This window comes from Pinus tabuliformis, chromosome 6 (genome assembly GCF_031772625.1).
Source record: "Pinus tabuliformis cultivar Carrire ecotype Pingquan chromosome 6, CPIR1, whole genome shotgun sequence".
NCBI classification, from domain to species: Eukaryota; Viridiplantae; Streptophyta; class Pinopsida; order Pinales; family Pinaceae; genus Pinus; species Pinus tabuliformis.
This window is the reverse complement of record NC_142292.1, coordinates 1,310,773,884-1,310,790,289: the sequence shown is the minus strand read 5'-3', so window position 1 is coordinate 1,310,790,289 and position 16,406 is coordinate 1,310,773,884. Positions and strand designations below refer to the sequence as shown.

At 35.9% G+C, this 16,406-nt stretch overlaps 1 protein-coding gene across 1 annotated transcript in view; it reads left to right on the top strand.

Annotated features, from left to right (window-relative positions):
- Window positions 1-7,793: 7,793 nt before the first annotated feature.
- Window positions 7,794-16,406, top strand: part of LOC149263431 (uncharacterized) — a 142,880-nt gene continuing 134,267 nt past the window's right edge. The window contains exon 1 of the mRNA XM_089426279.1: window positions 7,794-8,048. Coding sequence (XP_089282405.1) covers window positions 7,870-8,048 — 179 coding nt within the window. The 5' untranslated portion in view covers window positions 7,794-7,869. The remainder of the gene's footprint in view (window positions 8,049-16,406) is intronic.

Here is a 16,406-nt window from a genome sequence, read left to right as displayed (position 1 = left end):
AAAAATCTCATGGAAATCAATCTGGATTAATGTGCCTTTTGTCTACTTCTCTAAAACATAGCTTTAACTTTGGATGTTGGCTACAACTTTGACTTTGGATTTTTCTTTACTCATGGCTCGGGGAACTAGCTTTGATGCTAGCTATGACTCTAGCTCTAGTTGTTGGGTCATTAACAACCATTCCCATCTCTCTTAGGCGAATTGTGGCCTACCTTCTTTTACTATAACCAATTGCTTCTCAATGTCAAAAGAATTTTCTAGTGTTTTCACATGCTTACAAGCACTATATCTCCGCATTTGTGAAAATTGCTTGACAATCTCTGTGTGTAGTCATAGTTAATCGTTCAACATTATGTTTCCTTTGGTAATTATCATAGAATTCTCCAGAAGTCACCCACATTCATTGAACTTTATGCACCAATATTTGGCACATCTTCAAGAATTGGTTCTTTTAATGCAACACCCAAAATAACCATTGGATTGTGGCCTCCCTTAGCATCAATTTTTTTCCTATCTTATTGGTGTCACTAAGCTACTATGTCATTATAGCTCCTTGGATAGATTATGCTCCTTGGACTGAAGATGCAAACAACTCTTCATCTTCTTCTATCTTAACTCTCCAGAATATTCTCTTATTTGTGTGTATTTTGGGGTGAAGTTATGGATGAAGTCACCAACACTTTGCTTCCCAATGTTCACTCAACTTATACTTGTGGCAAAAATTCTTGGTGTTGATGTATGAACTTCTCACCATGCTCCTTTTCTCCCTATGCCTATGAATTTGTTGTTGGGTCAGGGAAATCTCCTTACCATTCTTCCTCTAGAAGAAATTTGGCTTGTGGCATGTTGCTTGCTTCCCCTAACAAGAGGACAAACAATGGTCTTTCTTCCTACAAAGCAAACATACCACTATTTACCAATAATTGGTAGCATTGTGGCCCTTTTTATTGTAGCAATGATAAACAAAGGATGTTTTACTTAATGCATACACTTGGTGGTTCCTGTTCTTCTTCATCTTGCTAATTGATTGTCTACATCTTTTGAGTGATGGTGTAAGTTGAGTCTTCAAGCTCTTCTCATCACTACCATTCTTCAATCTACCACAAGAAGAACGAGATTGTAGCAAGTTACCACATTTATGTATTACTAGTCTTTATTCTAATGAATAGGTCAACTTTGTCATGTCTTTCACCTTAAACAAAAATGGTCTTCATGGTCATGGGATTCCCCATTGCCAGTGAAACCTGTCATTCATGCTTGATGATTAACGTAGCTACAATGGGGCTGAGGATACCTTGTTTTCTCTTGCATCACCCTTGTCCATCATAGCCCATCTACCTTAATAGTTTTGAACCAACACCCCCAACAAGCTATTCAAATTTAACAAAATGTTGCTAAGAAAAGTCTAAGGAAGGCGATATTAGAGTTGTTTCAATTGTGGTGTTTGCTTCAACAGTGACAATGGAAGGTGTCATTACTTCCTAATGCTATTGGATAATTGTTAAGAGATTTGTTAGGGCATCCTCCTTCTTTTCGAACTCATGTTGCAATTCAGTGTAAACATTTGGATGAACTTCTTTGCCAAGTGTATCGGTTAAATTCTACTCTTATCCCAATCTACCATAATCGCATTGAGGTAGTCTTGGCATTCACCAAAATGATTCTTTAGTAATGGAAATAGTTTTATTAAACTCTCATGGTTCTTATCCATCATTCTCATGCATTGATTAAATATTTGGACTTGTTCCTTCAAGTGCTCATTCTCTTCTTGAAGACGAGCATTGATGACCCTTAAGTTTTCCAACCATTCTTGCTTTGGTTTGCTCCTGTTTCTATGCTCTCTTCAAATTTTTGACTATTGCATCATCGTGAAGGATTCAATTGCTTTGATACTAATACGATTTGTAAATGAGGGACTTATAGCCCACTCGCTTCACCAACATAGATGTTATGCAAACATAAAAAATGATCTCTACTCTCTATCTTTTACAAATATTTCAATCTTCAAAATGCCGTATAATATTACAACCAATGGCCTAGTATTGTCCAGTGTAACCTATGCACAACAACTAGCTAGCAACGTAATAACAATTTGGTCTCTAACTCTAAATGATGTTGAGCATTATATTTTTAGAATTAATATTTGGGGCTTCTAAATTCATCGCACTCATGAGTGCATCTCCCTTGGTCCTTGTTCTCCAGCGGCATAGAAGGATGGTTTTGTTTGTTGTCTTTGTAATGCCAAGGAAACTACCAATCAATTCTCTATGCACGCATAACTACAACTAACTCGTATAGGTGATGTCGACTAGTAATAAATATTTATTACATGAACTCAACTAAACCAATACATTAATAACACGTCGAAACTTCTTTACACATTAATCAAGTGAATTAACACATGGGTTAGCATTCCATTGTATGCCAAACATCAAAATGTACCTTCTCCTTCACAAGAAATGTTATCCGTAATGGCTTCCCTAATGGAAGGTTAGGTAATGGATGTATAAGGATATTTGCTTGCTTTGAATTATGAGAGCACTCCAAGAGCCAACGATATTGCAAATGTTGTGGATATTACAAATTTAACCAACACATAATTGGTTATTTAGCTAAAAACCAAAGATGAAAATAAATGTTTGAAACTCAAGTTAGTTGAATGCTCTACCCATTGCCTTAAAGAGGCTCAACACACCCTCATAGGTGAAACATTCTTTATTATTGCTACCATGATTTTGGGACCTTCAAAAGACCATGAATGTGCTAGTGGGAAAGTTAGCTTTATGTAAAACCAAGAAACACCCTTCGTTGTTGCATAAGAGTTGTTGCTTGCAATTATGAAATGTTCCTTTAAGTTTGAAACCTAAACAACAATGGTAGTCATGATATAGCATGATAGTTATATGCAATTTATGCATAAAAGTATGCAAAGAGGAATAATGAAGGATTATATGGCATGTTGGTTCCTCAAAAGACAAACTAGTTGATATTCCAAGGCATGTGAGGTCAAGAATTAAGGGAAAACTTGTCAAAGTTTACAAAACCCTATATCACAAAATAGGGAAGCTTAGGTGTAAAGGTTAGATAGATTTGTGAGTAAGTGATCCACCACTTCTCTTCTCCAAATCACTAAGCAACCATTCGAGTATACTCACATGCCAAGGCAACCCTAAGGAGAAAGATGCAACCCAAATAAGGCTCGTATAACTATTGCACAACCTTGATCTTAATTTCAATAAATGCATACTCAAGGAGGAAGTAGGTACTGCACATGGTCCCAAAGGTGGCTATAGTCCATGTATAATCTTTAGTGAAGCAAGACAATGACCTCTCCCATCCATGGTAAGCAAAGAAAAATGTTGTGTCTTCTCCAACACTCAATAAGTTTGGAGAAACAAAATTAGAAATCCATTGCAACTATGTAACATCTCTATAATATCGATCATAGATTTTTTGTACTTATAAACAAATAAACTAAGGAGAAAGAAACATTATTGAGATAATTCTCTTGCTCATGGAGATTATAACTTTTGTTTGAAATCTTCACAACTAAAGATGGTAAATAATCCTTAGTGTTTAAAAAACATTAAAAACCATTAATATATGCAATAACTCCATTAAAACCCATGGACACAAAAAGTAACACAACAAAGAGAAATCCATACAAAAAAGACACAATGCTTACCTTGGAAACCCAAATGGGAAAATTGGTTTCAAATGGATAGTTGGCCTAGTTTGGAAATCTTTTGTTAGCTATTCATGGCTCTCCATCCATCCTCATATCATTAACCAAAAGACCCTTTGAGAGTGGAAGTACAAAAATAAATAGAGAGAGTTTGGGTAATGTGATGACCAACATGCAAGAATTTCACTTCCCATTCCTTACATTTTTCTCTCCTATTTGAGTTCACTCTCTCTCTGTCTCCCCGTATATATATATATATATATTTTTTTTTTTTTGATTTTACATTTGCATTGCCTCTACTAATTTACCCAACCTTCATAAATCACCAAATTAACTTGCATGTGTTGACTCTTACAACCATTCATTTGTTGAGATCCATTTCACATCACAAAGTGGAATGTTGATGGTGGAAACCAATCTAGCAACAATATGCGCCCCTAAGGATAAGCTCTTCTTTTGGTTGGCCCTAATTACTAAATCTCCTACTTGGGATATCTTTCAAAAAAGAATATGGTTTGGGCCAGGATATTGCATATTATGCAATTCAAACAAACCCTCCAACACATCCTCATGGATTGTTCCTTTGTAAACTAACTTTGGAAATAAGCTCCATCATTGATATGTAATGTCTAATATTGGGGCTATATCTATTTTAGTGTAGAACTACAAGAATGGATGGAGGAGGCAATGATGGCCAACTATAGAACTCTCCTCGTTATTGTCTTTTGAGCTTTATGCATTACTACGTATTGCACGTCCTTCGAGAACATGTCGTTCTTACCTTTGGAACTATACTTTCAAAGTTTGTATTCCTTTGAGAGGATTCAACTCTATCCAAAGAATAAACCTTTAAGGCAAATTAAAAGGATATAAATAGATGAAGCCAAAGCTTGGGTTTTTCTTAATGGGGCAATCCAAAGAAACCTAGGGTCTAGTGGAGTTGAGGTGTGTTGTTTCTCTCCACTACTCTCAATTTCTCTTTTTAGGAAAATTTGGTATTTTGAAGGAATAATTAGGCTAGATAGCTTGTGCTAAACCACTGTTTCAACTATAACTCAAGAAGTATTTGGGGAAGCTTTGTGGCTCTGGGGATTCAATGTTGGCTTTAGCTAGTTCAAGGGCTCCAACAAGCTTCAAAATTTAGTTTCCCGACCTCTTTTTGATCAAATTATAGAGGTAGTTTGGTGTCGTTTTGAAATTTCTTTTCAACGCATCTACAAAGAGCATAATCATAAAAATAAACGGGCTAAAATAATAAATAGATCATGGTCTTCTTGGTATTAATATAATTGAAGAAGATAGATTGGAGGGGGCTTTTGCCCTCTCTCCATAAATTTGCCATGTTTTTATTTTGCAGTTTTGCTCATAAGACTATTAACTTCTTTTTCTCTTTTAATAAGGAACCTCGGGTAACCTCTCATCTCTACATCCATATGGATGATGTGAGTATATTATTGGATAAGGGGTCTTGGAGTTCTTTTAACACAAAACTTTGAAACATATGTTCTTATTAATAATAAAGGCAAAAACATTTTACCATAACATATAAACAAAAGCAGGGATAAGAGTTTAGCCACTTATTGGCTCTAGTGCTCTTCATTTTCATCGTGGCAAAGGTTCATTCTAAGAACTAAGGTTACTCACCGAAGCGACATATCCTCCATCAATTCCTTTGTTTCATTAGCTTGGGGTTAAGCTCCAATGGGTTTCTGGTGATAGTTTTTTTGTTTTTTTTTGTTTTTTGTTTTTTGTTTTGTCTTTTTTTCTTTGTAAGGAAATATCTGGTGGATCCACCCAAAGGGATCACTTCCCATCGACTTATTAGTAGAGTCGAACCCCAAAAGAGCAAGGAGAATTGACCCCATGACCTCCAAATAGCGAGGTGCTTTTAGCGACAAGACCTCGACCAATGGAGCTAACCCTCAAGGCTCATAGTTTTCAAAACTTTTAGAAGAGTTGCCATAACATAAAAAGTTGTAGATTGGGATTTCTTAAAGAATATATTTGATGAGAAGGATTCTCCATCCAAGGGAGATATATTTGAAGCATGACAATTTGCTAGTGATCAACATGGTCAATTCTAATCAAAACTTATACTTCTAGACAACATAACTCCAACTTTGCTTGCATTAGCACAAATGTTTTATCGTAATTATACTTAGAAAAAAGGAGCAGGTGAAGAATTCCCACATGTCCCATGACAAATATCCTCTTTGCCACCATTAATCATTTAAGGGAAGAAGAACAATTGCAGTGATTCATTTTTGCAATCATAAGGTTTAGAGGATATACAATGGGAAATTTCCTCAATGAATCTTAAAGGTATAAGCCCTTCTCAACCCCTTACCTATCATCATCCATGTACCTCATTTATCTAGCTACATTAAATGACAATTTTTTGGGAAATCCTTTTGTATCTTGCTCCAATCAACACAAAACCATGACATCACATGATAAAAGTTCAATATCTTTCTCATTATTGAAACCTATCTACAATATTGTCATCACTAGACTTTTGTAGAGTCACAATATGTAGGTGACTATTCATTAGTTCATTAATGCACATAAGCATGAACATCACAACTATATCCCTCGCGGATCACATCCATATTTATACATAAAATTATGTATGAAGGTCTAAATGATATATATTTACTCGTTTTGCAAAATAATTAATACATTGTTTTTGTTCGAATGCTTCTAAGTAAGGATTACACCTTGTTGGACTCATGAGGGCATTAATAGCTACATGACCATGACTTGCGAGATATCTATTCATTCAAATTTACTAAAAGACCCCATTTGATCCCCATCTACTTTGAGATGACTCCTTACAGAGTTGACTCAACCCACAAGGAGCAAGTGAGAATTAGTTCCCAAGAAAAGCATGATGACTTGTGAAAGGCATCTGTGCATGGGAATGAACTAGGGTGGGGAGATTATTAATAATGCATATTCACCACCTAAGCCACCCTCCATTGACCTGCCCACATAAATATGAAATAACTTTAATGTTAAAATGATATAATAATACAATCACATGATACTGCCAATGCACCCAAATTTAGCTTTATATGAGAATTATTAGCACCATTTAATTCAGTTGTCTAAATCAAGTAGCCATGAGTGGGAGTTAGGGTGGGGGGTGGGGAGGGGAGGGGGTGGTATCCATTTTGCCAGAGTTGCTCAAGACTTGCCTTTGTCTCCAATTGTTGTTGCATTACTTCATGCATCCACAAGCACTACAGAAAGCACTAGCATGTCGCTTGATAGGACTCAAACCCTAGTGCGTGTTGCGTTAGCTACTTGCTTTCGCTAATCTGATAAGCCATTATTGACAAAAAATTGTTTTATTATCTCATAGATAAAAAATAGTTCAATTGACATGTAATTAGCATAAGCCACATTAAAAACATAAAATATTAGATATCAAAAGGTTAAAATGTGATACACTACAAATGAATCAACAAAGATTTTTGTGTTAAAATTCTTAAATTATTTTGTAAAAGATTGTAATTTACATGTTCTTCGGTGAAAAAATGTAGAGAAATACCATAAAGCTTTAAAAGTGTGCACTTAATTTGTTCACCACATAATTTTTTTTCCAATATATAAATCCAAGGTGCAAAATAGTAAAAAATCTTTCGATCCATACTATCTTTTACAAATTTTTTTAATTTTATATTTTTGATTTTAAATATTATATTAAGAAATAAAATAACAATACTACTTTGTTGCCCTACTCTCACCCTTTCTCATGTTTATTAAATACAAAATGATAATTAATTTTACTAATACCATATTAATTATTACAACAAATAAATTTATTACTAATATATCATTTACTATAAATATTTTTATTTTATTTTATGTATGGATTTTGATCACTGCCCTAAAGATATCCAAAAACTTAAACCCACTTCTGCAATACAAAAATGCAAAAGGATTTAAAGATAGATACTAAACCAATTACTTTTTGATAAAATTCCTTATTATGTTATCACAATTATTGTATAAAAATATTTAAACCTTTTCATTAAAATCACTCCCTCTTTGCCCTCACAAACGCAGCGCGGCAGCTCATGGATTGAACTTCTAACATTTCCATACACAACCGAAGTTAAATTGCTACCCATCTTGGGTTTGGAAACACCTATGGTTGCCTCCCATTTCAGTTTTCATTAATGCCACACATTCTTTGGCCTGGTAGTACACCGTTGAAACAGACTAACCGAGGACGGGACAGAGGAATAACAATGGAGGGATATCTCCTGGCACTCCTGGTGGTTGCTGCGCATATCGTTGCAGCCTCATGTCTTCCGACTACAGTACCGGCCTTCCTTTGGTCCAATGATCCTCACAGGTGAGTACAACCTGCACAAATTCTCCTTTCGGCCCCTCAGATCTTATGCCGATTATGTTTTCAATTTCACAGATCACCGTAAAACCCTGATCCTTGTTCTGATCTAGATCAAATCTCACTTCTTTGCATTTCAATTCTAATTGAATAAAAAACGAGTCGTTTACTAAATGCATTAGCCGTTAATTAGCGAGCCCTTAAAGAGGATTTCTATGGTTTGATGCCGATTTTAGTGTACAAGGTTTGGATAGAAGGAGATATTCCACTCGAGTTATTCTAGTTGAGGTTTTCCCTCTAGGCGGTCATGCGTGCAATTCTTCTCCAGTTATAGCAATTCTTGGGCAATCATGAGTGCCTGATTGATGCTGAGGAGGGAGTAGTGGTTCCGATCAACCGGCTGCTTAATTCATGAGATTTTGCCCAGAATTTCATTTATCTCGCTAGTCGAACTATTTTGCTGTAAAATATTCTGAACCTTGGGAAGGATTGGTTTCAAATAACCAATCCTATTACTGGTTACGTTCTTTCACTGCAGTACCGGTGTTTGCCCACTGCCTGGTATGACCTATTAATTATACGTCGGCCAGCTGTGCGGCACATTGACTTATTGGGGCAGCTGATGCTTCATCTGGTTTTGAAATTTTCAAAAATTGTGTTCGTAAAAATATTGATGTGGCAAGAACAGTAATATCATGATTATGCAGGCGGTTCAGTATTGGGGCAAGGTACTTTAGTGGATGAGATGCACATTTGAAGCCTGTCAATGGTTGGTTTTGCATTTACCTCAGTCCATTACATTTCGTTCAGACATTGCAACGGATTGGTAAATGGATTTTTTTGGCTGAGAAACAGATCTCGAGTTTCCAAACGGTGTGTTATTGGTTCTGGTAAGATTAATCAAACAAGCCCCCTTCAACTGGCACAGGTTTATCAGTCATTAAGGACGGCCAAGCTTATCGCATTAAGAACAGATTCGTCTGGTTTCCTGTAGCTTTCCTAAAGAGTAACAAAAGTAAAACAAAGAATTCCAAAGCGAGATGGAGGAATGATCACCTAGCCTGATTTTCTAAAAGCTGATATGACAGTGAGCAAAAGTGTGAAAAAATCGTGAAATCCATTAAACTCAGCTCGGGAAACTGTGGGAATCAAGGCAAGTGGAAAGCAAGAAGCACAATGAACAGTTTTTGGATTTATCTCAGTTCATTTCTTTTCGCTGGGACATTGCAACATGTTGGTAAATGGGTTTTTTGGGAGAGCACAGGTCTTGAGTGTGAAAAACTGTGTATTATTGGTTCTCACAACCTTAATCGAACAAATCCCCCACAACAGGCACAGGTTTATCAGTCATTAGGGTGCCCAAAAAAATATTCCTCTGGTGTCCTGCAGCCGTCCTAAACAGTAACACAAGTACAATGAAAATAAATTTCCAAAGGGACATGGAGGAATTACCCCACCTTGCCTGATTTTTGAAAAGCTCATATGACAGTGAGGCAAAGTGTGAAGAAATCATGAAAACCATTAAACTCGGCTTGGCAAAATGTGGGAATCAAGGCAAGGGTAATCCAAAAGCAAGAAACAGATCGAACAGCTTATCCATACCTATGGTTCAATGAGATATGGAAGGAAGCCAAAAAGAGCTCCAAACACAAAACTGCCAGCAAGAACTTAAAGGCATATAAACAGGCAATGAAGATCCAAAAGTGTAAGTTCGTAAAAGAAACACAAGAAGCATTACTGGTCATGGGAAAGAACCCAACGGTGTTTTGGGGAGAGTTAGAAGTTATAACACAACCACAAGAAAATGAACTCTCGTTGGCAGGCTAGTGTTGGAGGAGCAAACGATGAGCTCCAATGTTAATATAAATGTTCACTTTATTTATTAGAATGAACCTGTTATATGTTAGTAACACAACATGATAATATTAATCAGTAATAATGTTACATAGGTGGTTAGATGACCTATCTGAATCAAGTATGTATATACAATATAGTAATATACAATGCAATCTATGTTCAGGTACATAAGAGTTCGATGTATATGGGTAGCCAACGTCAGGCTAACCTTATGTTGTTTTGCTGCAACATTATAATATATATCATTTATCATTCTCCCCATCATATTGTGTATTTATGTTCATGTGTATGTGATTTTTATAAAATCCTACACTGGACAAGAGTTCTAGGGCATTTGGGACTTTGAATAAATCAAGGGTGGATGCAAAAACAAAGACAGAAAAAGTCACACATGCATACAAAAAAGATAGGTAGTCTTTTTTTTAAGAAAAAAATTGAGAAAGGTAAATAAATTAATATGTCCAAAGTTTGGAAGTCTTTTGGAATAACACACAATTGTGTCTAGAGCACAATTTTGTATGAAATGAAAAAGAAAAACGGCACATACATTTGTGCAATTTGACCACTGAGTATTTGTTCAAACTGCTGGCTGATTCCTAACAGAGTCATGTATACAAAATGTGGTTGCTGTGTGTTTAGGTGACTCTTCCCAATTGATGGCTAACACAATAGTCCCCAACAGTTTGTAGGGATGCAAACAACCATAAATTAACTTGTCATGACAGATATAACAGGCTCAGTGAGTGCATCTGAGCAAAGACCAAGGCTTTCAGGACATAGATGAATGTGTCGATAGATTGGCTATAAGGTGATGTAGTAAGATTTGATGTATCTGCATTTAGAAAAGGCATATATCACAGGTGTGTGCAATGGTAGTTTAGGGGCACAGGTAAACCTGAAGACCATCGGTAGTGGAAAGCCATATGAAATACCCAAGGAAGGTGCCCAATCTCGAAGAAAAGCATGAAGCTTCAAATACATAATAACAAACTATGTTCTCAATATAACTTCATTTTAGGGTTTAGGGGTGGGAAAGGTTAGCTGTAGGTTTTATTTTAATTTAAAATTCATTTTCTGGTTGGAAACTCCGTGCAGCCACATATTGGTTAGTTTGCTACAAAATTGATCGAATTGGATCAATTTTGGACTAAACTGGCCATTTCAAACATCAAACTAGTTGGTTCAGTATGGAATCGGTTGGTTCAGTATGGAATCGGTTGAAGCACTGGTTCAGAGGGTTTGAAAGCCTAATTGGCTGAACTGGTTGGTTCCAATTTTGGTTTGGCTGGTTTTAAAAACATTGGCAGACATCTGAGTTTGGCTAATAGTGGTGCCAACATATGAATTTGTCTATTAGTGGTGTAGATGTATGATCTGTCTCGTTTTATGTAGTAGATTTTTATGTGTTCGACATAGTAGGATTGACGTGTATGGTGGTGGAATGGAATTGTAAGAACAAAGAACATGTAATTGTTATCAAAGTTAACAATGATGTTATTTGGAATTGGTGCATATGAAAAATTAGAAAAATGCAAAAATGTGAATTTTGGTGATAGGGTTCAGTTAGTATTCATTATGGTGTTGGGCATGATGATGGTTTAAGGTTCCTAGTGATGACAGTGGCGATCTCAACACTATATAATGAATAAGTCCCTTGTTTGATCAACCATTTTCACTTGCATGTTGGATTATGTCAGATTGCATGGTTTGGGGTGTTCTAGTCTAAATGTCTTGGTTAGGTCTTCTCTAGTCTAAAACCCATATTTGTTGATTTTGGATATAGTCTAGTTCAAAGCCCATCTGTAGATTCAAGGTGATCAATGGTTGAAGAGCTTTATTGGAGCTTTTGTTTGAACTTTGAAGGAGGGTGTTGGAGGAGCAAACAACGAGCTCCAATGTTAATATAAATGTTCATGTATCATGTTAGTAACATAACATGATAATATCCATTAGTACTAATATGTATTAGGTGCTTAGACGACCTAACTTTCTTAGAGTACTATATAGATGCAGTCTATGTTGAGATACACGGGAGAGTGGTACATGTATACAATTTACATAGGTAGCCTACATTAGTATAACCCTAAGTTGTATTGCTGCAACATTATTAAATAATATAATGCATGTGTTACTCTCTCCATCATATTGTGTATATATGTTCATGTGCATATGATTTTATAAAATCCTACAAACACATATTTAGCAACTTTACGAAAATGTGGCATTGAGAAGAAATCCCTTGAAAATTACTATCAAGGGATATGTTGTCTCAAAAAAAGTTGAGATAAAAGGCATCGAGATGTGGATGATGGATAAGGCTAACGATATTGAAGGCCTATAAGCAATACATCTCAAATGGGAACAAAAATATATATGCCATCATATAACAAAACCAGTCAATCAAATGATCTGAGTGTTTTCCAACATGTTAGATAATGAGATTAATTCCCCTTATCTTCAAAAGGGGAGAAAAAAAACCCATGGAATTACACAACCATAAAGATAAATGCTGGAGGGATAATGGAGAGGAAACTTGATGAGTGGGTGCAAGATAATGGGGAGAGAGCTAAGGGCAAGATGACTTTAGACCTAAACACTCTATCATAGATCATTGCATCACCTTAAGACACATGGTGGAGAAGACATGGTCTTCAAAGTTGAAGAGTTGTGGTGTCACTTCATAGACTTTAGGAAAGCTTTTAATATGGTTATGAGAGAAACACTACGGGAAGGCTTCGAGAATTAGGTTTCCCAAATGTGTTAGAGCTATAGTCTGTAGGATTTATAAGTAGCTTGATGTCAAAATTAGGACCCAAGAGGGTTTATTACATAACTTTAGCAACAACATTAGGGGTGATATTGGGTTGCCCCCTTTCACTAATGCTGTTTGGTCTCTATATTGACAAATTGGTGGAGTGGATCAATAAAAAAGGAAGTGGAGGGTTGAAAATAGTAGGGATGATGTTACTTTAGAGAAATTGGATACATTTTGCACAGAGATAGGTATGGAAGTAAATATTTATTAGGTAAACCAAGGTGGTTAAATTCTTGTTTAGAAGGAAGACCATCCCTCCTCCAGTAAAGTTCAACAATGAGGTTGTCCAATGGTACAAATACGTGGGAATTGAATTTGATGAAAGATTATGCTGGGATGCATACATAAGAAAAAGGGTCCATGATGGATAGAAGGAGACCTTTCTGCTGCAAAAGATATGTAGGAAAATTGAATAATGGGATTGGGGAACAATCAACTCCTTATTCCAGATAATTGTAGCACCAATGTTGTATGGATGTGAGGTATGGGGTTCAAGCATATCAAATAGTAGATGTAGCCAAATAGGAAGAGTTAATAAACATATGGTGATGATCTCCTTATGAGTAAAAGCATCCGACTCAGTATGAATTCTTGCTAGTAGAATCAAGTCTATACCCTCTTTAATTGGAGGTGATGAGGAGGCTGATTTTATTTAGACACAGATTTGTTGAAATGAACTTAATAGTATACCTTATCAAATTGGCAAGGAAATATTACATGGAAGGAAGAATACATGGGATTTGCACTGCAAAAGCTGGAGAGAGAATTGGGCATCAAAGTAGATTTCCCACATAAGAAACTAAATAATCATGTATGTGTTTGCTATAGGACGGGCAATTGGAAGCGAAAGGCACAAAAAACGACAACTGCATTTTGAACAATTCAATGTCTAAGGTGAGACTAAGGTGGTGGAATATCATAGACTTAATGAGCCATTTAGAGAAAAATATGTTTTATCCCAACTTAAGACAAGCTTAGACAATTTGTGCTGTGAGATAGGTAGATGGAAGATATGGAAGGAAGAGAGGAATTGTAGAACTTTTTAGGTATGTCAACTGGATGGAATAGAAATATCACAACAGTTCCTGATATGGAAGGAAGAGAGGAATTGTAGAACTTTTTAGGTATGTCAACTGGATGGAATAGAAATATCACAACACTTCCTGCTATAACACACAACTTACAACCATATCAAATGGGGTTGGTGTTAGAAGAAGCAAGTCGGTCAATGGTGTTTTGGGGCAACCAACTAGAAGACATATCCGGAAGGGTAGCGGGGATGATGCAAATGCACCAATAGGGCAAGCTGTTAGAGGCCAAATCATCCACTGAAGTTGATCCCCACCTTGGAGACCATTCAACTAAACTCATTATTTGTTGTTTCATTTCATCATTTCTCTCATAAGTCTCAATGCGTTGTCTTCTTTACTCGTAATATACAAAAAAGGGCCTTGCTACTCTCTCCCATGGGGCTATTCTACTTTGTTGTCACACTGTAACTCTTGAAAACGACAGGTACAAGGTTGTGGGTCAGTTGTGCTTCCTTCATGTTTCGTTGGTTCAATGCTTTGGTATTTGACAATTGTCTGACAACTTTGATGACTCCTTGCAGTTCAATTTCTTTTTTAAATTAAATGATATTAACCTGCCTTTCACATGCAAATGTCTACTTCTTGTTTTCAAAATGTAGAGTGCTTTTTCTTGCATCTGCAAACTTCTGTTTGTAAATGTCCAAGGTCATTGGTTTGTTGGAGTACCAGTGCTCTATTATAAAGATCAATGTAGTAAATTACATTATATAAGTGGCTTTAATATTAGAATATCAATGTGTTAGAAATACTTAATAAAAGGACTTTAGGTGTTATTTTTGTGAGGTGGTTAGGTCATATATGATATAGGTAGCTCAACTACCTAATGAACAAAATAAAAGGGGATCAACCATATTGTATCAAATGACTCCATGTTTAATAAAATCCTATATCTTACATCTGTTCTGAGTATTTTTTTCAACATTGTATCAGAGCAATACTGAAGTTCATGAGCCTATGTACTTGTTATCACTTGAATTGTCCTCGAGGTATTTAATGATGCCTCTCACTTTGAGATGGTTTTTGCTAGCCTTAGGGGATCACTAATGATCTGAAGTAAAAATTATTCAACTTTACCTTGCAAAATACTTTAAACCTGCAAGATATACTTGATGAAGCCTCCAAAAAAACCTGCATTTTTGCAATTAAGTGCTTGATTACAATGAGTATAATTCAGATTTACACTTAGGAATTTGAAATCAACACTGGTATCATGTAAATCTGCAATTATTCACTTCAGGTTGGCAAGTGTACAACTAAAAAAAATCATCAAATTAACTTCTAATTTTTACTTGCTTTTGAGAGGCACCTTAAATCTGATGGGCATGGAGTCGAATTAGAGAAAATTGACTGGGCCAGTGATATACCTGAGGCCAATTAATTTAGAAAATTCCACATGAATCTATTGAAATCATCAATAAAAAAAAATTGGCCGCCAAAAGAGTGTGGCATTTATTCTAGAGTCATTAATACAAATCTTGAAGTTGTCAGTTTCATACCATTAGCACTTCAAGGGATGGACTATCACTTCTCAAGTACTTTACTCACATCTGTCTTAGGGATACAATCACATGAATACCATGAGTAAGACCTCCAATACTCACAAATTTAATCAATTTGACATGGAGGAAATTTGAAGTATGGGAATGGAAGAATGAATTGGCTCAATAAATAACTGATGATTGTTTCAATCAACCTTCCGTCTCTTATAGACTGAAAATGGAATTGTACAAAGCAAGAGTCAACGGTAGAATGAGTAAATGCAGGTGCTTTGCATTAGTTAGTTTCGTCCTTACACAAGCTTGGAATCTCCATCCTAATCGAAGTCTACAACAAAGTAGCGAATCATGATTTGAGAAAAGCACCAAGGTCTCTAAAAAGGGTTCTTTCATCCTTTTAAGAATAACCCAGGTGAAAAATAAAGCCCTTCTCCCTCCAATAATAATTGATGTGAAAAAGAAAAGCATTCCAAGAAAATCTTCTCCATGTGCTAGTGCTAATCTTCAAAGACAAGTTGATGAAAGATGATGCCCTAGATAGCCACAAGTGAAGTGCCCTCTTTCTGCCAATAATTCTTGCATGCAAGATAGATAGAAGTTTTTCACAAACTCCCTAAGTGGGAACCACTCATCCAAGCTAAATAAATGTTTGCTTGATGTACAAGCCAACCTATGATAAAAAATTGCTTGGAGATGAGAGAAGATAATTACATTAATCACCCTGAAATAAATGTTCACTTCGAAAATAAATCACCTTGGAGGAGTTAAATTCAAACATTGCTGTCTCAAGTAGGTTGCACCAATCTCTAGCTCATGATAGATAAGGGAAAAACTACAATTCGAAGCTAGAAAGCCTCTATCAACCATTCTCCCCACTTGGAGAAGATTAGATAAGGGAAACCACATGCTAATGATAGTGAATCTCCAAGGAAAGCATGCAAATGGAGACCAAAATCATCCTTCTTATGAATATAAAGCTTTTGCATTGTGAGAAAAGTCACCAAAGGCAAACCTTTTTTGAAATAAAAGCTTGCTTAGAGTGCAAATCAAGTCTCCATATTCAATATTCATATTGGTTCCAATGTTTGAGATAGGATAAGCTAGG